This window comes from Marmota marmota, unplaced genomic scaffold, assembly GCF_001458135.2.
Source record: "Marmota marmota marmota unplaced genomic scaffold, marMar, whole genome shotgun sequence".
In the NCBI taxonomy this organism is placed as follows: domain Eukaryota; kingdom Metazoa; phylum Chordata; class Mammalia; order Rodentia; family Sciuridae; genus Marmota; species Marmota marmota.
This window is the reverse complement of record NW_026000016.1, coordinates 5,987,880-6,014,394: the sequence shown is the minus strand read 5'-3', so window position 1 is coordinate 6,014,394 and position 26,515 is coordinate 5,987,880. Positions and strand designations below refer to the sequence as shown.

Genomic DNA, 26,515 nt, shown 5'->3' with positions numbered 1-26,515 from the left:
GGGGGGGGGTCTTAGATTGTTCACTCAAGATCCAGCATTATTTAGTGATAAAAGTAGTAAGAGAATTAATTAACTCAGACTTCTAGTTTTGGGCTTTGTGGGCTGTGTAACATATCAGAAGAACTGATGATTCTTGACCTGTGTTCTATGGAGACTAGACTACAGGTAGTCCATTGTAGTGGAAGATATTTTATCTTCTTAGTTAAACCAACTAACAAAAGGCATCCAATAATAAAATATTTGAATTCAACACTTCAGATAAAAACCTTGATTGAAAATTTCAACGTATCTTCTATGATGATTAAATTTATGATGTGACTTTTACTACTCAAAAATAAGTGTGAAATTTTAAACATGATAATGTGCTGTTTTATTGATTTTGTTATACCTTTATTTTATTTATTTATTTTTATGTGGTGCTGAGGATCGAACCCAGTGTCTTGCACATGCTAGGTGAGCACTCTTAACACTGAGCCACAACCTCAGCCCCTATTTTATTGATTAATTAAAATTTTTCTGTAAGTTTTCTGCTCATAATCAGCCTTCCAAGAACTTAACAGACTAAAAGAGTGACTTATACAACTATCTAGAGTTATCTTATTTTCCTTCCATTTAAAAGTAATAGTATGAATCCAAACACCTAATCTCTGTACTTATCCTATTTCCTAAACAAATCACTTAAGCACAAAAACCTATTATATTCCCCAAATGGATGTATGTATTAATTTAACGGATAAGCAAAATTTTGCTTAATGATAAGCAATCAGGATTTATCAAAAGCAATCAGGATTTATTAAGCACGATGAAAAGTAGAACAGCTATAGCAAGAGCAATGGCTTACCAATAGATGTATGTTATTGTAAATTAAGAGTTAATGATCAAATAAACAGAATCGTTTTTCACCAAAGAATATTTTAACTAAAAAAATTATGTTAAATAAAACCATGCCAGATATATAATAAGTGAAGGTATGTAACATGGTGTGTGTTATTTCTTACCTTTTCCATATACTGTGAGCAATTTGATTCTTGTAATAAATTTGAAGCTTCTTGTTTGTAATACTCTCCTGTTTCAGTCAGAAAGGGAGACTCAAAGATTTCCTGATAAAACTGAATAAAATTAAAATGATATTAGGAAAAAACTGGAACAAATAATTTAAGAAATTAAAGACCTGATTATATTTTTAAAGGAAGTTTTTTACCTTTAAGGGAAATTTTTTCTTATACTGTTCAACATGAACAAAGGAGTTAATAACCCCATGGATTACTTTCTGGTTTGGGTCTTCTCCACCACGATCACTAAAATAGGGTATAACACAAAATATTCTTGAGAATACAAATATCTATGGAAACATGCCAAAATATGACTGTTTATTTCATTGGCCTAATCAAATTATAAAGCACTTAAAAGTCAAAGGACATATAAAGCTTAAAAACAAAGTTTTTCATATCATAGCTAAACTTAGTATATCATAGTTATTACATACAAAGTTATTTAAATAAAGTTTTGTTAATAAAATTAAACATGCCAATAATTTAATTTTAATAAAGTATACACAAATTCATCAATACTGGAGGTTTAATCCTAATGGCTTGTATTTCAGTATTTCAATGTAATAAAGGCCATTTACAATAAAAGAACAACTAACATTATACTGAATGAAGGAAAAGCTGAATGCTTTCTAAGATCATAAACAAAACAAGAATGGCCACTTTCACCACTTTTATTCAATCATAACACTAGAAGACCTAGCCAGAGTAATCGGGCAAGAAAAAGAAATAAAGGCCATTCAAATTAGAAAAGAAGCTGAACTGCCACTATTTGTAGATGACATGATCTTTTATACAGAAAACTCAAAAAACTATAAAAATAAATAAATTCAACAAAATTGTAGGATGCAAAATCAACACACAAAAGTCAGCAGCACTATTATATGCCAATAGAAATTATTTTAAATAGAAATCAGGAAAGCAATCCTGTCTTATAATTGTTACCCCCCCACAAATAAATAAATAACTTTAGCCAAAAAGGTGAAATATTATAGAACATGAAAATTAGAGAACACTGATGAAAGAAACTAAAGACACAAAAAAAGTAGAAAGACATCCTATATTTCTGGACTAGAGGAACTTATATTGTTAAAATGTCTATACTATCCAGAGTGTTTTACAGATTCAATGCAATTCCTTTCAAAATACCAAAGACATTCTTCAGAAACCAGGAAAAAAAAAAATCCTAAAATGTATATGAAGCCTGTAATCCCAGCAACTTGGGAGGCTGAGGCAGGAGGATTCAAAGTTCCAGGCCAATCTCAGTAACTTAGTAAGGCCTCGTCTCAAAGTAAAAGATAAAAAAAGGCTGGGGATATAGCTCAGCAGTAAAGCACCTCTGGGTTAAATCCCAAATGCCCTCCTCCCCAAACAAAGTGTATATGGAAATATAGAAAAGCCCAAATAGCCAAAGGCATCTTGAACAAAAAGAATAAAGCAGGAGACATTACATTGCCTAATTTCAAAACAAACTACAGAGCTATAATAATCAAGACTACAAGGTACTGGCACAAAAATACATGTTGATCAATGGAACAAAATTGACAGCCTAGAAATAAATCCACATATCTATAACAAATTGATTTTCAACAAATATGCTAAACACATGCATTGTTGAAAAGACAGTCTTTACCATCAATGGTGCTAGGAAAATTGAACATCTACATGAAAAAAATGAAATAGACACTTCTCTTTCATCAGTTACAAAGAAATAGAAGACTATGAAACTACTAGAACTAATAGAAAAAGAAATGCTTCAAGATAGGAATGGGCCATTTATTGATTCTTGGTTTTAATTCTTGCCCTACAGGAGTCTTATTAAGGAAGTTGGGGCCTAATCCCACATGATGAAGATTAGGGTCTATTTTTTCTATTAGTCAGAGAGTCTCTGGTTTAATTCCTAAGTCCTATTGATCCACTTTGAGTTTTGTGCATGGTGAGAGATAGGGGTTTAATTTCATTTTGTTGCATATGGATTTTCATGTTTTCCCAGCATCATTTGTTGAAGAGGCTATCTTTTCTCCAATTAATGTTTTTGGTACCTTTGTCTAATATTAAGATAATTGTAATTTTGTGGGTTAGTCTCTGTGTCCTCTATTCTGTACCATTGGTCTACCAGTCTGTTTTGGTGCCAGTACCATGCTGTTTTTTGTTACTATTGCTCAGGAGAAAAGAGAACCCTTGCACACTGTTGGTGAGAATGTAAATTAGTACAGCCTTTTTGGAAAACAGTATGGAAATCTTTTCAAAAAATTAAAAATATAACGACTACATGATCCAGTAATGGATCTACTAATGGGAACATGTTTAGTATGTACAAACTACTGGGTACATACCCAAAAGAAATGAAATCAGTATGTTGATGAAACATCTGAACTCCTATGTACATTGTAGCTAAGAAATGGAAGCAACTAAGTGTCTATCAAATGATGAATGAATAAACAAAACTTGGTACATGGATAAAAAGGAATACTATTCAGCAATAAAAGGATGAAATTCTGTCATTTATGGCAACATGGATGGAAATGGTAATCATTATGTTGTGAAACTAACCAGGCACAGAAAGTTAAGTATCATTATAACCTGACTCATGTGGAATCTAAAAAAAATTTGATCTCATATAAGTTGAAAGTAGAGTGGTGATATCAAAAGGTGGGGGATGAGGTGAGATGGGGAAGGTTTATCAATGAATTCTAAGTTATAGGTCAACAGGTGTAAAAAATTCTGTTGTGCTATTGAACAGTAGGGTTACTATAGATAATGATAATATACTGTATGTCTCAAAAATCTAGAAGAAAAAAAATTTAATGTTATCACCACAGAGAAAGGATAACTGTTTGGTGAGGTAGTTTAGCCAGATTTAAAAATTACACAATGTATACATGTATAAAAACTGTACGTGGCACCCCATTAACATTTGCTATTTTTGTTTTTACACATCAATTGAAAAAAATTACTTCAATGTTACTGGCCACCTCTTATTAGAAGGTTTGATCTGAGAATGTCAGTCTTTGAACCATTACAAGTGTGACTACAGTAATTTGAGAGTACTTATTCCCCAAAGGTACACACCATAATGTATCACTTACTAAAATGACTAGCAGCTATTGTTCATTGCTCTAAGTGAACTGCTAGCACTGCTGAGCTGCTTTCTAGAACAAAGGTAACTCCAGTTCTGAAATTCAATTAGATTTGTTGAGATTCCTATATCCCTTTATAGCTACAAAGAGATATAAGATCATCTCAAAACATCAATATGACATTTTATAAGTTCCTATTTAGCTTCTGGCACTACTGCAATGCAAGTCTTAATCACATTACAAATGCAGGTGAATATTAGTTTTCTAATTACAGAATAGGAAAATAGGGTACTGGAGGTGTAGTTTAATCGTAGAGTGCTTGCCTAGCATGTACAAGGTACTGAATTTGATCTCCATCTCAGCCAAAAAAAAAAGGAAAATGAAGTGGAAAAAAATAAAGTTTGCTTGAAGTCACAGTAAAACAGTCTGGTCCTAAGCAGGAAGTTTCTGTCTCCAGCACTTATTAACAAATCATTATGCAGTGAAAAGTTTATTCTACTACAGAAAATCTTTCAACCTATTTGAAAATAAGTTTTTCTTTTAAATTAATAATTACCTTACAAATAAAGCAACAGGAAAATATATTATCATTCCCCACTAAAAGCTTTTTATTCCTTATAGAAGATATAAAAATGTTTTAGAATTTTTTTAAAAAAGCAATGAAGGTTGGGGTTGTGGCTCAGTGGTAGAATGCTTGCCTAGCATGTGTGAGGCACTGTGTTTGATTCTCAGCACTGCATATAAATAAATAAAATAAAGGTCCATCAACAACTACCAAAAAAAAAAAAAAACAGCACTGAGGGCTGGGGTTGTGGTTCAGAGGTAGAGCGCTTGCCTAGCATGCATGAGATACTAGTTTCGATCCTCGGCACCATAGAAAAATAAAATAAAGGTACCGAGTCCACCTGCAACTGAAAAATAAATATTAAAAAAAGCACTGAGAAAATAACCTTTACATATTAGTGTCCCTCCTTGCTTCTGCATTCCTCTAATCCACTTTGATTCTTCCCTTAATTATCTAGAAATCCTAGGAAAAAGTCTTTTGCACATGAATTAATATGAACTTAGTAATTCTGTCAGTCAGAATCTTAGATTCAAAGCCTACATCTTGATATTACTAACAATGAATTCATGTGAGCTCATTTCCTCTACTCATCATCCATTAGGTCTTTTTTGAGCCCACATTCAATCCGGTGAAATAATGATCTGACCCATGTTATCTATTTGGAACACATCATTTTTTTGCCTTTGACTCTTTTGCTTAGGACAAATGAGATCAGCCAATAATGAGTAATACTTGAATATGTGAATATTTGATAAATTGGGTTATCTAAAAATTTTTCAGCTTCAATCCTGTTATTGTCCCTTTTCAATGACAGGGTGGACAGATGTGAGTGGAACACAAACATGAGGTTAAGGGAATACTTTATAAAATGGGCCCACTATGCTAACCCCCACAGGCTTTCACCTTTGAAAAGCAATTTATCTGTAGCCCTGCCTGAATTAAGTGGATAGGATATTTTACATTCCTCAGTAAAATGTTATCTGCAGCAGAAATGCAGGCAATGAGAGGAATACAAGTTACCCCAAATGGGGATTATTATGACCCTTTCACAGACCAGATTCTAGAACTCAGAAGACAAGGATAATTCCCCCATCATAAAATTTCTAAGAACAGGTTCCAATTACAACTGGTCAGCATGAGCTGAAGTGACCTAGAGTTGTCATGGCAGTGGTGACTTGAAAGTCTGACATCACCTTTCTGTCAACCAAAAGTCAAGAGGTGGACCTGGGCAGGACTCTCTAGAAACTTTCCTGGGACTCCCAATAAAACTGGAGGGCAGAAGAGGCATACTGTCCCTCTCTGAGAGGAACCACTCTTCCCCTTTGCTATCCTTTCTAATAAACTCAAATCTGCTACTCTGAGCTACAGGCCTGCAATCTTTCTGACTTAATCACAAGAATCAATGTTTAAAGGGTTGCCTTTGTGCTGTTTTTACAAGATCCAAACCCTGTAATATCAAACCCAGGAAAACTTCCACAAGGTAATTATAAATATGACCTTTTCTTTTTCCCCCTCACTTCTACCTACCCACCCACCTTTCTGTGGTATTGAGGCTTGCCTTGCCACTCTACCAGTGTGCTATATTCCACAGCCTTTTTTTCTTTTTTTTTTAAATTTAAGACAGGGTCTCACTAAATTGCCCAGGCTGGTCTCAAATTTGTGATCCTCCTTCCTTGTCCTCCTGAATAGCTGTGATTATAAGTGTACACCATCATGACCAGCAGGCTAACATAATGAGAGTAAACTGTAAATAATGCTATTAGTAATTTGTAAAAGCATTGACTGAATTGGTCATCTGAATCTGGCCTCATCTAAGGACAGTGTTTCTAGGAGATGAGACTAGAGAAAAGAATATAAACAATTTTTAGAAATATGGCTTATTATTTGATTTTAATAGAACCAAGTGAAAGGCACCTACAATAATCATAATGAAATTACCAGAATAATGGAACCACTCAGCTAGAATAATGTGGTCTTACAGCAGTAGTTTAGCATAGCAACTAATACCGGGTTTCTGGAGTCAGACTACTTGAGTTCTGGATATGCTAATGTAACCTTAGGCAGTCACTGAATCTTTCAGTACTCCAGAGTATAAAGTGAGGATACTGGTATAAAGTGAGGACAATAGAAGTACCCACTTTATCTGGGTATGGAAAAGATTAAGAAAGCACATACTTTAATATATGAGTAAAATAACCACTAGCTGATATATTGAACACTGATCAAAATGGAAGTGTTTTGACATTTTAGAAGAGGAAAAAACTAAGAAATTTAAAGAAAAAAAATAACAGGCTGTGGTTTTAAAATGAAGGCTTTAGCTAGGAGTGGGAGTATGTATTTTCAGTCCCACTTATTCAAGAGGCTAATCTGGGCAATACATTGAGATACTTCAAAAATCAAGGCTTTTAAAACCAACTAAGTAAGAATTTAACATTAAAAGTTAGGTTAGGAGGAGACACTGGGCAATGGCCACATTCTGAACTCTACAGGCTCATGAACCTTGTTCTAATTCCTCCACAACCATGTTGGACAAACCCAATAAAGCTGAGAGTAAGAAATTCAGTAAGGTTAAACTGAAGAAGAAAAAGATTTAAGAGAAAACTCCAGTGCCTTCAAAGGACTGATCGAACAGAAGAAACAAGCTGGGGAAATGTAATACGGCATGTGCTGCCAATATGCACTGCACATTTCACAAGCATTATTTTATTTCTTTTAACTGTTTAGCTTTGTGAGATTCAAAGGAGTGGAATCAAGTTTAAGTGACTGTGCTGGCCCTTGCACATCAAAGAATGGAGAACTGCTGTCAAAGAAGGACTTGCCTGACTCTCCCTTCTGCCTCTCTGAATGTGCATATTGAAGAGGCTGAATGTGAAAATAGTGAAATCTAAAGCAAAACCAAGATGATTCAAGGCATCCTGCCAGCTGTGAAACAGAGGTTAAAGTGCCATTCTATTAATCTTAGTGTAACATTCATTACCCTATGTTTAAAATTAGAACGGGGTTTCAGCAAACTAAATGCAGCCTACTGTTCCAACTATAAACCTGAGAAATCACAGGAAAGAATTTTATTTTGAAGGGGGGTAGGGTAATACTGGGGATTGAACCCAGGGTTTCATAATTGCTACACAAGTGCTATACCACTGAGTTATACCCCCAGCCCAGGAAAGACACTTTTACCATTAGCCCTTAGATTTGCAGGGGTAAGGGGGATTAGGGAGGTAGAAAGAAGAGGCATATATTGAAAGCTGTAGGTAGCACAAAAGGGTAAGAAAATAGCTAGGTTATCAGGAAAATTTGCTGGTCTCTGCAGCCAGGCATCAAGAGCATTGCTGTCTGTACCCAAGCTGGGTCAGGAAGGGTAGTGCTCCAAGAGGAATGGGAAGTCTCTCTAGCTTGAAGACTGCTGCAGCATCTACTTGAAATCACCTGCCATGCTTCCCCACTCCCACCTCAGAAAGAAATTGGGAATCATGGAAAGTTTCCATCCTTGGACTGGTTAAATTTGATATAATTATCAAGTATGGGAGAGTGATAAACAGGTATCCTCCTATCCTGCTTTTTGGAAGAACACGTACTTTTAGAGGGCAAGTTGGCAAAATCTTAAATGCACATATCTATGAACTCCAACGTTCCCCGCATATGTGCACAATAGAAACAAAAGCTGTACTAGTGAAAAAATGGGAAACAATCTATACTAGAAGAATGTAATAAAATGAGATACAATTATACCAAATAGAATGTAGCAGTTTACAAAGAATGAAGGAGATTCCATTTACTAAGAATAATTATCAAGCCAAATCAAAGAATTAAAGAAGTTCCTGAGTATGATGCATATTACTTATGAATTAGAAAAATGAAAAAAAACTTCAAAAAATACTCTTCTATATATACATAAAAATTCAGAGGAAAAAGTTTGGAAAATTAGCCAAATGATAACAGGGTTTACCTTGTGGAGAGGAAAAAGACTAAGCAAAAATCTAGAATATTCACTTATATATTTAGAACTAAAATTTTCATTGAGTAGCTAATAGCAGGTCTGGGAAACAAAAAGTACAAGATATGTCAGGAACATCTTCACATACCAAAAGCTATCAAAAATTACCAGGGTCATGACAAAAGAACACTGGCACCAACTAGTCAAAGAAAAGCAATTTAATTTGTATTAAAGTAAGACTTACAATGAATAGAAATTTACCAAATGTTTAAATCTGTAAGTTTATCATAATGTATTCTTTTTAATATTTTAAAATTGTTGACAGACCTTTATTTTATTTATTAGTATGCGGTGCTGAGCATAGAACCCAGTGCCTCATGCGTGCCAGGCTAGCGTGCTACCACTGAGCCACCCCCAGCCCCCATAATGTATTTCTTTTTTAATTTTTGTAGTTGTAGATGAGCAGCATGCCTTTATTTGTTCATTTTTGTGGTGCTGCTAAGGATCAAACCCAATGCCTCACATGTGCTGGGCAAGCACTCTACCACTGAGCTATAGTCCCAGCTCCATCAAGACATATTAAAAAAAAAAAAAATGGTCACCTGAGGATAAAAGCAAACCAACTCATCTTAAAAACTGACTAAAGAAGAGGAAAGAAACAAGGAGTTATTTTGCCTTTCCTATATGTACTTTACCATTTGTGCAACTAAACAATAGGTGGGAGGGAAACATACCTTTATAGAATTAATTAAGTTAATCAAAACAAAATAACAGAATTATAGTGATTAAATTTACAAACCCCAATAAATTAACTGATGTCATTACTGAGCATCAATGGTTGCTAACATAAAAAAACGAACATCAGAAATTATGGAAGAATATACTAAATCATGGAAGACTATACTATCACTTATAGTCTTGCCAGAGGAATCAAACCTTAGTTTGAATAAGCACTGGACTGCCAATTTGCAGAAAACACAGAGCATAAAGGAACATACTGAAATATGCCCCATGCATGCAAACAGCAAAATCTGATCTGATCAATGGGAAAGTCTAAAGACCAAAAAGTCAGGATTCATCAATAAATGAGATATAAGGGCAGGGACAGGGGGACCTGTGATTATAAGATCTAAAAAACAAAAAATTTTTTTAAGGATGGATAAGACTATAGAGCCTAGAGTTGCACATTTAGATAATAAAACCAAAAAGAAATAGAAGAAAATGATTACCTTAAAATTCAGACTAGCAGTTACTTTTGGAGAAACATAAATAACTTATTTTTTAAATATTTTTTTAGTTGTAAATGGATCTTATTTATTTATTTATTCATTCATTCATTCATTTATATGCAGTGCTGAGGATAGAACCCAGGGCCTCCTCATACATGCCAGGCAAGTGCTCTATTACTGAGCAACAACTCCAGCATAAATAACTAACTTATAAATATAAGGAAGGGGGGCTGAGGCTGTAGCTCAGTGGTAAAGTGCTTGCCTCCTATGTGTGAGGCACTGGGTTCAATCCTCAGCACCACATAAAAATAAATAAAGATACTGTGTGTTCATCTGTAACTAAGTAAACATTTTTTAAAAATAAATAAATAAATAACTATAAGGAAGAAAAAGTTTAAGTAACACACACAAACATACAAACAAAACACCCTCAAAAGTCCAAAGGAGGGGCTGGGGTTGTAGCTCAGTGGTAGAGCACTTGCTTTGCATATGTGAGGCACTGGGTTTAATTCTCAGCACCACATATAAATAAATGAATAAAATAAAGGTCTGTCAGTAACTAAAAAATTGTATAAAAAAAGTCCAAAAGAAAATTGGTATAACAAGATTTTTATCTAACAGACTAAGGAAAAAGAATACAAGATAGATACTGGAAGTTACTAGGTAACAATTAAAATAGTTAAATATGAAAATAATCACCTTCATATTCATTCAACTAACAGAGGCTCAAAACATAAATAACTAATTTATAAATATAAGAAAGAAAATCAATACATACATTAGGCAGAAAATTTTAAAACACAGTTCAGAAACCGAAAGATACAAAAGAATAAAAATCCCTAGATTTTTTTTTGTGGGGGTGGTACTGGGGATTGAACTCAGGGGCACTCAACCACTGAGCCACACCCCTAGCCATATTTTGTATTTTATTTAGAGACAGGGTCTCACTGAGTTGCTTGGCACCTTGGTTTTGCTGAGGCCAGCATAGAACTTGAGATCCTCCTATCTCAGCCTACGGAGCCACTGGGATTACAGGCTTGCGCCACCATACCCAGCAGATTTTATATTAACCTAAGATTATATTTTTCTTCAATGAAATCTCTAGTGTCTTAATGATCAAGAAACAGAATACCAAACATATGCATGTCAGAGAAAATACAATCAGTCACAGTATCCTATGTTATATAGCTCCAAATTCAAAGAGAAAGAATGAATTTAATCTTCACTTTAATTTTTGTTAAACACTAGAAAGTGAACTACAGAATACTGGGAGAAAGAAAAGCAAGTTTGAATCCAATTAGCATAACACAATTAGTGTTTTCAATAGTATCCTTAGGCAATTCTAAGTGATTCCTTTTGCTTGCACTTTTAAAATCTACTTTCTTCTATTTTTATAATTTTATATGTAACATATTACCATACATATTCATATTATTTTAATTTTATAGTAAAAGGTCTTGCAAAACATTTACATCAGGAAGTGCTATAATTTATGCTCCTACGTATTGATTTAGTTATGCTTGTGTTTTTATGTATCACTAAAGATATTTAAAGATAAACAACTTTTCAGTTGTTTGGTACTGACCATCCTAGTTGATGATTCTACTATATTCCTCTAAAATATGGTTACGTTAATATATGAACAGAATTACTTTTTTCTTTCCTATTGAAGTAAGCATGGTGAAAAATATGCAGATTATGTGGTTAAAATAAAATAAATAAATAAATAACTACACTTGATTTTTCTCTCTTTTATCTATATAGTAAGAGCATCCTCCAGTTTTGGATTAAATTTTTTGTATAGTTTGTAAAGATACATTAAAAAACAAAATTAAACTAACAGTGTGTCACAGACTCTCTTAAAAAACTTCTACAACCTATATTCCACTTTTACATCTAGTACCTCACTGAAACTATTTTTCAAATTGCATGAAATATGAGGTGACTGCTATAGTATTTATATCCTACAAGGGAAACTATCTTTCCAAAATACAACTGAGAAAAAAAGTCTGGGCCAGTTTGTACCTTAAAAGAGACAGTGCAAGCTCCTCAGGCCAGGAGCTCATCCTTTTCTCCCTCTGTATCACACTATGCTACCATCTTGTTCTAAGTCTGCATTCTTTTAGATTTTCTTCTCATCTTCCCTGCAGATCTCATTCCACCCAAGGACAACTTCTTCCAAAAGCCATGAAACTCCTAATTACATTTCACTGAGTATTTCAGTATTCATGATCTTTAAGAATTCTAATTTAGTAGAACATTGTGATTTTACATTAAAAACAAACCAAAAAATCCTTCACTGTCCTGATAGGTAACTTTTCTTCTTTCAAGCTTGAGGTGACCCTCATTTTTCAGGAATCTTCAGAGAAGGTTGAGCACATAACCTGGTCTGTGTGTTTGTGTGTGTGTATGCACTGAATTTAGCAACCAAATTAATGTATTCACTGATGAGTCTAAGACTACATGTAGTTGGAAGAAGAAGAAGAAGAAAGTACATTAGTTTGGTAAAATAAAAAAGTAATTATAAAATGAACTAAGGTAGAGATTACCTAAACCAAATCAAAAAAGCTATCTGTTAAAGATAACCTCTCGTGTGGTAGAAGCAAAGCATTTTGGTTAATGGACAACTAGCTGAATCATAGGGCTAGACAAACATATATAACTGCTAGAATACAATTTTAAAGTTATAGTATATAATCAAAGCTAACTACATAAAAACAATGTTGCTATATATTTAAGAACTAGGACAAATACATAACCTTTCTTCTAACAACTCTTGGACATCATGATAATAACTTCTCAGACTACATTATATAATTTTACTTTTTATTATTTTATCGGTACATTATAAATAATGCATAATGATAAGATTCGTTGTTCCACATTACATTAAATAATTTTAGCACTAAGAGCCATCTAAGCAGGAATAAAATCAGGTCTAGCTGTTAAAGATTGCTGACATATCATTGGTCTCTACCCTGAACTCTTTACTATAAAACCTTATCTCCACTTCTTCTCATTTTTTTATTTTTTCAAGTGCTCTAGGGAACTTACCCAGCTCTTGTCAAAAAATATCTCTACATACCATGTTTTCCTCACCCTATTGTACTTGCTTCTTTATACAAAGTAAATTAACCTCATATAAAACTATATACTGAAAAATAGAAACTGAGGATTGAAAGAGAACTCAAAATTCAGCTGATTCAACCTTCATTATTTTACAATTAATTCAATGAAGTCATTTATGTAGGCAATATAATATTTTTAAGAAAATTAAAATCAATGAATTTATAATCTAGCTATTGTTCACTCAAATGATTCAGAGAAAGTTGTTTTAAAAATAAAGAGGTGTGGAATGGAGTCAAATCATGTCAGCTGAGAATTTTTCTGCATGTCCAATGATTTTACCATACTTAGGAAAGTACAACATTATAATTCCTAAGGATTAAAAAAATAAAAGAAAGAAAAGTAAAGAGCAAAAAGCCTTGATCCTACCAAAAGGTAATTTCAACCTGATGAATACATTGTAGATTTGAAGTTATTACTGACCTAAGTGAGTTACATCCATTATCAAGTGACAAAGGTTAAGTAAAACTGACAGACTTTATACAAGAATCTAAGAACTCTTATACAAGCTAGTTACCTTGATGAAAGTATTTTTTAAAAGTTTGCACTTGGGCATAGATAATTTTACTGACTACTTATTAACCTCTGGGCACTATGGTAAATAACTTCACCATCAACTATTAACACTTTCATGTAATAACTGAATTTTCTAGACAGAGGAACAAAATCCTTTTGGCATCAAATGAAAAATATTTAGCAGTCAAATCACAAAAATGTGTAAAATATTCTTTAAGGTACAATCTTTCCATTTTGGAATTGAAAAAAATACCAAATTTAACTTTATTTTACCTTCTTATTTCTAACTACTCTACTTTAACAAAAGTAGAAAAATATAAGCAGAGTTAAATTCAATAAATTTTTCTTATGTTATTCATAAAAGTTAAAAGTCATTCTGATAACTGCTAACTATATTAACTTCTTTAATTCCTTTAACTGAGAGTATCAGCTGCAAAAATAACTTTTTAATATCAGGAATATTTTTAATATCAGGAATTCTACTCATTGAAATGAGTGGAGACTGGCACTAACAAAAAAAAGGGGGGAGGGAGGAACAGATGTGGTCCTGCTGTCAAAAACTGCCTCAATCTCCATTTTTGAGGCCATTATTGTATAACAGTCCCTCAATTCTATGAAAGAAAATGTCAGATTACAGTAACAAATAATTTGGTTAAGGTTTTTAAAACTGACTTCCCCACAGATTCTACACTTGTTTCAGCAGAATCTAAAAATTATCTGTCTCCAAAAAAAGAGGGGAAAAAGAAAAATAAGAGCAAAATGATGAAAAAGAAAACAGAGAAGATCAATTAAGACCAAAATTGGTTCTTTGCCAGGGGGGAGGGATATCACAACAGAATATACAACCATCCAGATAAGAATAAATAATATTATGAAGAGATTAAAACAAGTGAAGAAGAAAAAGAAATGCATTAATCAAGTGATCAAAGTTTTCACCAATAAAAAATCATGTTGCTATCATCTACTTGGTATGATGTGATAAAGACTAGTTCCTTATGGTACTTTCCCCAATCCATAATCTCAGTCTAATCTTGCAAAAAACATCAGACATCAGACAAAATTCAGGAGTCTCTACAAACACCTATTTTTAATTTTTAATTTTAATTTTTTATTTTTTGGTAGTTATAGATGGACAGCATGCCTTTATTTTATTTGCTTACTTTTTTGTATATGGTGCTAAGGATGGAACCCAGTTTCTCACGAGTGTTAGGCAAGCACTCAGCAGCCACTGAGCCACATCCACAGCCCCACAAATACCTATTCTTTAAAAGTGTCAAGATCAAGCCTGGCAAACTGGTAGAAGCCTGTTACTGTAGCAATTTGGAAGCCTGAGGCAGGAGGATTTAAGTTCAAGGCCAGCCTCAGCAATTTAGCAAGACCCTGTGTCAAAAAACAAAAAGGGCTGGGGATGTAGTTGAGTGGTAGAGCAATTCTAGTTTCAATACTCCTACCCCCCAAAAGTGTAAAGGTCACATGAGATGTGGTAAGAATACAGACTAGAGGAGAATCAAAGGGACAGTCACTAAATGTGATGTTGTGATGTGGATTAAATCCTGAGATAGAATGACGAATATCAGCAGAAAAACTAGGGAAATTAAAGTTTTTAGTTAACAATATTATAACCAATGTTTATAAACACATACTATGGGTTGCAATGTCATGGGAAGTTTGGTTCAGGAAATACAAAATCTTCTACACTAGCATTGTAACACTTCAGTATCTAAATAAAAAGATTTTAATAGCGAATACTGTCAACAACTACTTTCCAACAATTTTGGAAGAAGTTTTTCATAACTGATTTAAGAAGAAATACAAGTTTGACCACTATTAAGACTTGGAAAAAAATGGGGCATTGTTAAAAAAATATCATTAAAAAAAAAAAAAAAAAAAAAAAACCCTAGGCACAATGGTTTTGCAGTAGCTTTGCTACATAATTAAGAAACTGATAATATCAATTTTATATAAGTTTTTATATTAAAAAGAAAAAAAAGGGCCAAGCATGGTGGTACACATCTACAATCCCAGTAACTCAGGAGGCTGAGACAGGATGACTCATAGTTTGAGGCCAGCCTAGCAACTTAGTAAGACCCTGTCTCAAAATAAAAAATAAAAAAGGCTGATAATGTAGCTCGGTGGTAGAGAGCCCCTGGTTCAATCCCTAGTACTGCAAAATAAATAAATAAAATTAAACAAAACACAATAAATAAAAGAAATAGAATACCTGCTAATTCATCCTACAAGGATAAACCTGATACCAGACCCCAAGACATTACAAGAAAGAATAACTGCTGGCATATTCCACTCATAGATATGGATGCAATATTCTCAATAAAATATTAGCAAACCAAATGCAACAATGTATAAAACCTATAACAGGCAATGACCAATCAGGTTTTATTTTATTTACAAAAGGATACTTTAATATTAGACAACATTAGAAAATCCATTAATATTAGGAAATCCATAAATAAAATTTACTAAATCAGCAAACTATAAAATTCACTAAATCAGCAAACTAGAAAAAGAAAACCACCATATGATCACTCAATATAAGAAAAAAAGGCATTTTTATAAAACTCAACACAGGGCTGGGGATGTAGCTCAGTTGGTAGAGTGATTGCCTCACATGCAGAAGGCCCTGGGTTCAGTCCCCAGCGCCACAAAAAAATTAATTAATTAATTTTAAAAATAAAATAAAATTCAACATAAATTCAAGTTAATTTCATTATTCAGATAAAGAATAGCTATCAAAAACTAAAGGATGCATCATCTTAAATATATAGTGATACACATGTAAGCTTTAAAATCAAGATGAGACAAAGATGCAAAAAGTCATTATTTCTCTTAACACTACTCTGGAGGTCCTAGCCAATGTAGTAAGGCAAACACACATGGAGGGAGAAAATAAAACTATCATTGGCTATATTATGATAGCTTAAATTTTCTAGTACATATAAGTATACAGCATTGAATCTAACCATCCACAAGAAATTAATTTTTTTAAAAAATTACCTTGCATAAATGACTAAAAGATCAAGAGAGAAGGAAGCAGGAGGTAGGGAGAGGGAAGAAAAAGGAGAGGTATTGGGGTCTGAATTAGAACAAGATATTTTCAATGCTTTTATAATTATGTCAAAAAGAATTCTACTGTCAAATATAATTTTAAAAACAATAAAAATCAAATTTAATTTTTAAAAAAGCCTAAATTATTCACAAATTATTAGAAAAAATAGAATTTAACAAGATGGCTGAATATAAGACTTACATACAAGAGTTAGCTGCATTTCTGTATACTAGCAGAAAACAAATACTTTATGTGATTTTTAACAGAAAATACCAAGTATCTCAAAATCTAACAAAAAACAAGTAGAAGGATGGGGATGTGGCTTAGTAGTAGAGCACCTGCCTAACATGCACAGGGCCCTAGGTTTAATTCCCAGACGCTGCAAGAGAGGGGGAAAAAAAAAAAAAATCACACACACAACCACATAGAACCTTTCAGAAATGTCTATCGAAAACCTATTAGGAGATATTAAAGAAAGCATAATAGTTAAGAGTATGCTCTTGGATAGAAAAAAAACAATCCTGTTTGGTTTTACTCTAAATATAAATTCTCTCCAAATTAACTTACAGATGCAGTTTAATTCCAATCTTATAGAAAATTTTTAAATAATGACATAATCACCTTTAGAAAACATGACTATATTATAAGGACACTTTGGACTTCTGGCTGATAAACTCACTATATCAGGTATCAAGTAAGAATACTAAGCTACAATAAACAACACATTGAGGAACTAGCACAGGATAGAAAAACTAATAGAAAAAAGTCCTGAAACTGAACCATACTTATAAGAAATACAAAAATAGTCATAATTGTCTTGCTTTTGAATTACTGTTTTAGAACACATAAAACTTTTCTTAATTCAACAAATACTAACTATGGAGACTTATTTCAGATTATAATTTGTCAAATTAGAGGCTGGAGATGTAGCTCAGTGGTTAAAGCACTTGCCTAACAGGTACAAAGCCCTGGGTTCAATCTCTAGCACAGCAGGGGAAAGTAAAAAAAATTGCCAAATGATTCCCTCAAAGCCAGAAAAGCACAAGCACTAAGTACAATTCTGGCCTTGGGAATCCATAAACCTTCTTTAAAGAATGAAAAATTTTTTGTACACATGCATACCAAGAATTTTTGTGTGGAGAGAATCCACAGCTTTCACCATTCTCCCTAAAGAACTGTAAAGATACCCCCAAAAGGGATGAATGGCATTGTACATTTTTAAGTAGACAAATATAAAAAAGTTCAACCAAACTGTTATCTAGTTACTAAAGAGAAGAAAAGTCTGAGGTAAAAGGAAGGAAGAAAACAGGAACATTCCCATTTTATGCACTATTTAAACAAAAAAATTAATTTTGAAATCATTATAGACCCACATAAAGTTTCAAAAATAACAGAGGGTCTTGTGTATCCTTCACCCAACTTTCTCCTTACATAACCAATATACAATATAAAAAACTGAAAACTGACAAGATACAATTTATAGTACTTATTCCGATTTTGCAAGTTTTTACAATCATTTGTGTCTATATAGTTTTATGCAATTTGATTATGTCCAGATTCATGTCACTAAAATCATATTCAAGATACAAACTATTAACACTTTAAAGTCTCACACCTGCCACTAATTCTGTTTCAACTCTTTAACATATTGGCAATTAAAAAGTAAAACAAGGTCTGGGGTTGTGACTCAGTGATAGAGCACTTGCCTAGCATGTGTGAGGTAATGGGTTCGATTCTCAGCACCACTTATAAATAAAGTCCACTGACAACTAAAAAAAAATATTAAAAAAAAAAATAAAACAGGCTATTTACAATAAGACAGAGCCAAAGCCGGGTCAATAGTAATGCAGCTGTACATTACTATTGTTTTAAAAATTTGCCAAACAGTAAAATAAAACAGACTCAGTGTAACGGTTAATTTGAATTGTCAACTTGATTGGATTGAGAGGTGGCAATGGATTCCTGGCTATGTGTAAAAATGCATTTGATTTATGGGTGTTGATTTTATATCCTGCTACTTAGCTGAATTCATTTATTAGTTCTGGAAGTTTCTGGTGGAATTTTTTGGATCTTTTAAATACAGAATCACATCATCAGCAAATAGTGATAGTTTGAGCTCTTCCTTTCCTATTTATAACCTTTTTATTTTATTATTTTATTATAATTGTTCTTGCTAGAGTTTCAAGGACTATGTTGAATAGAAGTGGTGAAAGAGGGCATCCCTGACTTCTTTCAGTTTTCAGAAAGAATGCTTTCAACTTTTCTCCATTTAGAATGATGCTGGCGTTGGCCTTAACATAGATAGCATTTAAAATGTTGAGGTATGTTCCTACTATCCCTAGTTTTTCTAGTGTTTTGAACATAAAGAGGTGTTGTATTTTGTCAAATGCTTTTACTGTATGTATTGAGATGATCATATGATTCTTGTCTTTAAGCCAATTGATGTGATCAATTACGTTTACTGATTTCTGTATGTTGGACCAACCTTGCATCCCTGGGATGAACCCCACTTGATCAAGATACACTATCTTTTTAATATGTTTTTGTATGCAATTTGACAGAATTTTATTAAGAATTTTTGCATCTCTGTTCATCAGGGATATTGGTCTGAAGTTTTCTTTCCTTGATGTGTTTTTATCTGGTTTTGGTATCAGGGTGATATTAGCCTCATAGAATGAGTTTGAGAGGGTTCCCTTCTTTTCTATTTCATGGAATAATTTGAGGAGTATTGGTATTACTTCTTCTTTGAAGATCTTGTAGAACTCGGCTGAGAATCCATCTGGTCCCAGGCTTTTCTTGGTTGGTAGGTAAAATCAGCATACTACAGTGACTCAGCCACATCAATGTTTATAGCAGCTCAATTCACAACAGCTAAACTATGGAATCAACCTAGATGCCCTTCAATAGATGAATGGATAAAGAAAATGTGGTACATATATATACACAATGGAATATTACTCAGAAAAATGAAATTAGGGTATTTGCAGGTAAATAGATGGAACCAGAGGACATCATGGTAAGTGAAATAAGCCTATCCCAAAAAACCAAAGGCTGAATGGTTTCTCTGATAAAAGAATGCTGATCCATGGGTGGGGGTAGGGGGTAAGGAAGAATGAAAGAACTTTGGATTGTGCAAAGGGAAGTGAGGGGAGGAGTGGGGCTGTGGGGATGGGAAGGACTGTAGAATGAGACACATTATTACCCTATACATGTATGATTACACTACTGGTGTGACTGTACCATGTACAACCAGAGTAATGAGAAGTTGTGCTCCATTTGTGTAAAATGTGTCACGTTTTACACAAATGGAGACCAGTGGAATAGAAGAAGAGAATTGAGGGGCTGGGGTTGTGGCTCCGTGGTAGAGCGCTCGCCTTGCACATGCGAGGCCCTGGGTTCGGTCTTCAGTACTACATAAAAATAAAGATACTGCGTCCAACTAAAAAATAAATATTAAAAAAAGAAGAAGAGGAGAATTGGGATAGGGAAGGAAGGGAACGGGGAGGTACTGAGAAATGAAATGAATCAAATTATACAGTTTTATTGGGTGTGCATATGAATATAACAAATCGCACTGTTATATATAATTATAATGTGCCAATTTTTTTTAAAAAAAAAGGATGTCAATGATTAAGAGGCTTCTGGGTATGTCTGGGTATGACTTGGGCATGTGGGATAGCCAACTGAAGTAGAGACCCTCCCTAAGCATAGGCCAATAGGATGATGGCTTAGATGAAATAAAAATTGGAAGAACAAGGAAGCAGCAGCAAATGCAAGCTAGATTCTTCTTGAATGGGTTCTTGATTGCTACTGCGATCATCTAGGGGTATCAGACACTTGCTTCTTCACTCTTCCAAAGCAGACTCTGCTAGTGATTCCCCAGGGAGTTTCCAAAAGTCTTCAGTGTTAGACTAGGGTAGCACCATTGATCCCTCTTGTTCTGGGGCTTCAGCCTCTTGGACTGAGCAGCTACTAGTTCTTCGAAGTCTCAGCCTATAGTTGCCCATTATGGACTATCCAGCTTCTGGTTGCATAAGCCAACCTAATAAATCCCCCCCCACTTTTTAAAAAAAATGTTCATTTCTTAGTTGTAGTTGGACACAATACCTTTATTATATTTTTATGTAGTGCTGAGGATTGAACCCAGGGCCTCACATGCGTTAGGCAAGTGCTCTATTGCTGAGCCACAAACACAGCCCCCAATAAATCCACTTTTCATAATTATACTTCCTCTTCATTCTGTTCCCCTAGAGAACACTGACTAATACACTCAGGAAGACAAATATCAGAACTCACTTTTTGATTTCTCGAAGCAGCATTCGGATAAGGATGGTCTGAAGTGGTTCAACCATCAATTTCCTCCACATATCCAATGCTAGCTGCCAGGAAAAATAAAAATCATTAAGACTGCATTACTTAGTAATTTTTTAACATTTATCCAAGATTTTTTAAAAAATTAAAACCAGCCTTCAAAAAGAAATATTAGCAACTAATCCAAAATTCAAATGAAAACTGAAGGAAATGAAAAATTTAAAGGAAAATAAGTAAATTTATGATTCAACTTGGCAATAACCATCATAGTAGATTGTAATATGTACAAAATTAGATTTTAACTTTAATTGAAAATTTTACAAAAATAACTGATTTTTATAAAATCTTGTTATATGCTCAGTACTATGGACAGGCTATACAAGCCAATACCATAATGGAAATAAAGGATTTAAGTTAAATAAAATAATTTCATTTGACCCAGGCACAATTGCACACGCCTGAAATCCCAGCAACTCGGGATACTGAAGCAAGAGGATCATAAGTTCAAAGCCAGCCTCAGCAACTTAGCAAGGCCCTTAGCATGTTAGCAAGACCCGTCTCAAAGAAAATATAAATAAGAAGGGCTGGGAATTTGGCTTAGAGGTTAAGCACCCCTGGGTTCAATACCAGGTACCAAAAAAAAAAAAATTTCATTTGGGGGTTGCTATATTTTTTCAATTACTGAATATCTCACACCTTAAAAAAAAAAAGTTTAAGTTGTTTTAAAGAATACAACAGCCTCTATATTCACAACTCAGCTTAAGAAAAAAAAAAAAAAACATTATTGTTGCCCCAAATTTCCTCTTCCTTTCCCCTCAGAAGTTATCACTACTCTGAATTTTACATTAAATCATTTCTTTGCTTAAAGTTCTAATAAGCATTAATAGTTTAAAGTTGACCTTTTCTGATCTTTATTTTAAAAATCGTTGTATATTCTTTTTTTATTTTTTAGTTAGATGGACAAAATACCTTTATTTACTTTTTTTTTGTAATGTGGTGCTGAGGATCAAACCCAGTATCTCACAAGTGCTAGGCAAGCACTCTACCACTGAGCTAGAACTCCAGCCATTCACTGTGTATTCTTTATGATTTTTTAAAACTATATTTTGTCATTGAAACCAATGCAAATTTAAACACATACATATACCTAGAACATTGGTGCTGCTATATAGTATCCTATTATATGAATACACCATGATTTATTTTTTCCAGTCCATTAATGATGATCTTTGCTTGTGATTCCAGTTTTCTGCTACTGACAACAATGTTGATTATTTTTATATTTATTTTCTTACCCACCTAAGCAAGAGATTTCCTGATATACACCTAAAAGCAGAAATGTTGTGCTGTAGGGTTAGACATACATGCAACTTTACTAAATAAAGCCAAATGGTTTTTCCATTTACACCCATATACCAATAGATGAAAATTCCCATTAGTCCAAATTCTTTTTTTTTTTTTAAAGGATTCAAATATTTTATTGTCCCATTAGCACAAATTCTTGACAACTGCTTCTGCAGGGCTTCAGTCAAACTTTGCCAATCTATTGGACATAAAATAGCACCTCCTTGCGGTTTTAACTGGCATTTGCTTGAATGAAGCTGGGATTTTTATGTTTATTGTCTATCTTGTTTTTCTTTCTTGAGAAATGTCCACTCATTTATATTCTCCCATTATTCTGTTAAAGTTTGTCTTATTTTTAATGAAACCTAGGAGTTCTTTACAAATGGAAGAAACTTATCCCTTGACAGTTTCACAAACTGCAATCTGTTTAAGCAACTTGGCTTTTCCGTTTCTTTCTTATGTATTTTTTTGTTGTTTAAAAACTCCTTCCATTGGGTCCAGTGGCACACACCCATAATTCCAGTGGCTCGGAGGGTGAGACAGGAAAATCGCAAGTTCAAAGCCAGCCTCAGCAAAAGTGAGGTGCTAAGCAACTCAGAGAAATCCTGTCTCTAAATAAAATACAAAAAGGGGCTGAGGATGTAGCTCAGTGGCCGAGTGACCCTGAGTTCAATCCCTGGTACAAAAAAAGAAAAAAGAAAGAAATCCTTCCCTACCCTAAGGTCATAGGTATATGTGTGCTCCTATTTTGTTTCCCAAAAGTTTTCCAAGTTTTCTTTTCTTGTTTAAGCCTTTAAATGTCAATACATTTTTCTCATAGAGTGTAAGTATTACATTACTAAAAAACTGACTGCTTTTTGGCTTGACTGTTCTGTTTCTAACTTAACTACAAACATATAGGCTGCTTCTGGCCTATTCTTTTTCCCTGGGGTAACATTATTCTGATCCATTGGTAATTACATTTACAGTAAGCAAAAGCACAAAAAATACTTACAAGTTTTGGCTTTGCTTTCTTTTTAAATAGCATGAATGGTAAGGGACAGCAATACCTAAGAAAATGGTATTTCATACTTGTTGTGGAAGTACAATATCTTATGTATATATTAAAAAATATATAAAACCTTTCTGAAAGCAAAGGTTGCAAGTCTATCAAAAATTCAGGATGTTTTATGAAGACTTCTGTTCACATACTATAAGATTTTTCTGTTTTGTTCATTGCTATATTCTCAACATATATAACAGTATTTATACATAAAGGGGTTAGAATATTTAATGAATAAACAAGTGAACAATGATGTTCACTGCAGTATTGTTTGTACAACAAAAAACTGGAAACTAAGTTATCTATATCTCTATTACTGAAGTTTAAGATCTCACAAAAAGTATATAAAAAGAACTCCCAGACATATTAACCGCCAAAAAGTAAAACAGCAAAAATACTTATTTTTTATAAGATTTTTTATAACCTTATTATAACAGGTTATAAGACGCTTTGTTTAAAACGTTAACATTGAAACTGTAATTTGTGTGGGCTAGGTCCATGGCTCAGTGGTAGAGTGTTCGCCTAGCATGCGTGAGGCACTGGGTTCGATCCTCAGCACCACATAATAATAAAATAAAGATATTGTGACCACCTATAACTAAAAATAAATATTAAAAAAAAAGAAAGAAACTGTAATTTGTGTATATAGAAATATTTGTAATCAAATGCACAAGTAAATTTTGGAAAAGCTACAAATCAAACTGTTTATGATGATTTCCTCTGGGAAAAGGAGCAGTTTTGATAATACTCGTGATAAGGGACAATTTTATATAAGATATTCACTTATAATCCTACTAAAAGCAGCTACTATTAAGATTTTGGAATTCCCAGTGAAACTCAATATCATGTACAAAGAAATGGGATCCTAAATTAGAAAAAGTTATACTCCATGTATATATAATATGTCAAAACACACTCTACTCTCATGTATATCTAAAAAGAAAAAAAAAAAAAAGATTTTGGGGGCTGGGGATGTGGCTCAGTGGTAGAGCACTCACCTATCACTGCAAGGCCCTGGGTTTGATCCTCGGCACCACATATAAATAAATAAAATAAAGGTATTATGCCCAACTACAACTAAAAAATAAATATTAAAAAAAAAGATTTTGGTATTCTCTTGTGTGCAAGTACAAAAATGTGACAGCAAATCCCATCAATATATACAACTATAATGCACCAATAAAAACATGGAGGACTGGGGCTGTAGCTCAGTGTCAGAGTGCTTGCTTAGCATGTGTGAGGCACTGGTTTCATGTTTCAACACCACATAAAAATAAATAAATAAAGGCATTATGTCCACCTACAACTAAAATAAATAAATGAATAATATGGAAAAAAAATTTTGGTATTCTCTGCTGATCTTTTTATCTACATCCTTTTTTGCCTGTTTTATTTGTGTTAAACGTATAATGTTGCGTCCAAACTTTTTCAAAAACCATTTTCCCCTCTGTTAATGTTTCTATAAACTATTTTCTCTACTTTATTCATTTGTCTACCTTTAACAAAATCATACTATATCTATTCTATATACGATTTTTAATGTCGAATGTTGGAAATTTAGATTGTTCATCCACTAAACGTCCTATTAAAAATGACTACAAGGATTGCTTTTAAATATTTAAATTCTTTTCCCACTTATTATCTTCCAAGAACAAATTGTTAGACATGAGATTACTAGGAGGTATTAAATATTTTAAAACTTATTAAAAGACACTGATGAATTTTCTTCCCCAAGGAATATGCTAAACGTTTACTAACGTTGCATGTTAGCTGTTTATTTCTTTCATTCACACCACAATTTAACATTATTTTCTTATTTGGCATCTGCTTCTCACATCTAAACTTACAAGTTGCATGTGAGCAGGGACCTTATGTCTATTTCTAATTTTGTCCTCAATGTCTGACTATTCAAATATGTATTATATAAATTTGAACAAGAATATTTCAAAATTACTTTATGCATTATATATAATTTTTTACATTTAAATGTACAAAACACTCGAAGAACCTAAATAAATTACTTGAACTATACTTTCATTGTTGTACTCTGAATTAATTACTTTCTATGTAGTTATAATAAATTTGTTATATCCATAAACTTGTGTTTTCTCTCTTCTAGTCTCTTTTTGTCTTTGTTTTTTGTATTTTTTGTCTACCAGAATGTCAATATTTTCTAAATAATTGTAATGAGTTTCCCTCCACACTGTAGAATCATTAACTCTTATCATTTGTCCATCATAAATGTAATTACTAAAATAATAACTTATATCTTTTCTTATTTTTCAGTTGTAGTTGGACACAATACCTCGTTATTTATTTTTATGTGGTGCTGAGGATCGAACCCAGGGCTTCGCATGTGCAAAGCAAGTGCTCTACCATTGAGCCACAACCCCAGCCCAACTTAACATATTTTCTGTTCTCATCTATCTAAAGATGCTTAGGAAATTATTATAGTATTTTATTTAACCTTTGAATGTTTTAAATCTTGACAGTTTTAAGACAGTCAACTTGGTGTCCTTAAAAAAAAAAAAACAACCTGGATAAAACATGTTTGCAACTTATAAAAACATGTTTGTAGTTAAAGAATTTATTACCTCTCCTATTTCCATAAGTGGTTCATTCATATCTACACCACCATAGCCATACTGAAGGTCAGCTTCAGTCAATTTATTCTTTTTAATAAACTGGGTGTTGAGATACCTGAAAAACAAATGTAGTATCACTGGATACCAAGTCAAAATTAGTAAAAGAACAAACAACTTGCAACTTTATAAAAATAATTTTAGGATTATAAACTAAGGAATAGTACTTGCAACTTTAGAACAATAATTTTAGGATTATAAATTAAGAAATAGTAAAGTAATAAGCCCAACAGAAATTAATTATGTAGAAATAAGGAACATAATCAAATGATGAAAATTATTAGCCCTAAGGGATAATGAATAAGACCTGGAGAGCAGAAAAAATACTATTATCACAGTTACACTTAAACTCAGGGTTTTGTTCTAAAGATTCTCAATACTCTTATGGTTCAATAGCTCTTATATAAGGGTCAGACCATCTACAATTCAATTTGCTAATTACTAGACTCTTCTTGGCAAGTCAAGATAAGGAACAATTTACAAAAGTTAAACAAACAAATAAAATGGTCAGTCAAGTCAGTTCTCTAATTTATACTTCATCACCTGTGGGGGGGGGGGGGGTGGGAGTGTAAGCTTTCATTCTTAAAATCAAAAACAAAGATCACCAATACGA

At 33.1% G+C, this 26,515-nt stretch overlaps 1 protein-coding gene and 1 pseudogene across 4 annotated transcripts in view; one reads left to right on the top strand and one right to left on the bottom strand.

The window, feature by feature from the left end:
- Cul2 (cullin 2) overlaps positions 1-26,515 on the bottom strand; it is a 92,649-nt gene that overhangs the window by 28,483 nt on the left and 37,651 nt on the right. For all 4 annotated transcript variants that reach the window (XM_048809082.1, XM_015483445.2, XM_048809083.1 and 1 more), the window contains 4 exons: positions 25,855-25,960; positions 20,860-20,942; positions 1,202-1,298; positions 999-1,109 (listed from right to left, as the gene is read on the bottom strand). In XM_048809082.1, coding sequence (XP_048665039.1) covers positions 999-1,109; positions 1,202-1,298; positions 20,860-20,942; positions 25,855-25,960 — 397 coding nt within the window. The remainder of the gene's footprint in view (positions 1-998; positions 1,110-1,201; positions 1,299-20,859; positions 20,943-25,854; positions 25,961-26,515) is intronic.
- LOC125618433 lies at positions 6,326-7,563 on the top strand (annotated as a pseudogene).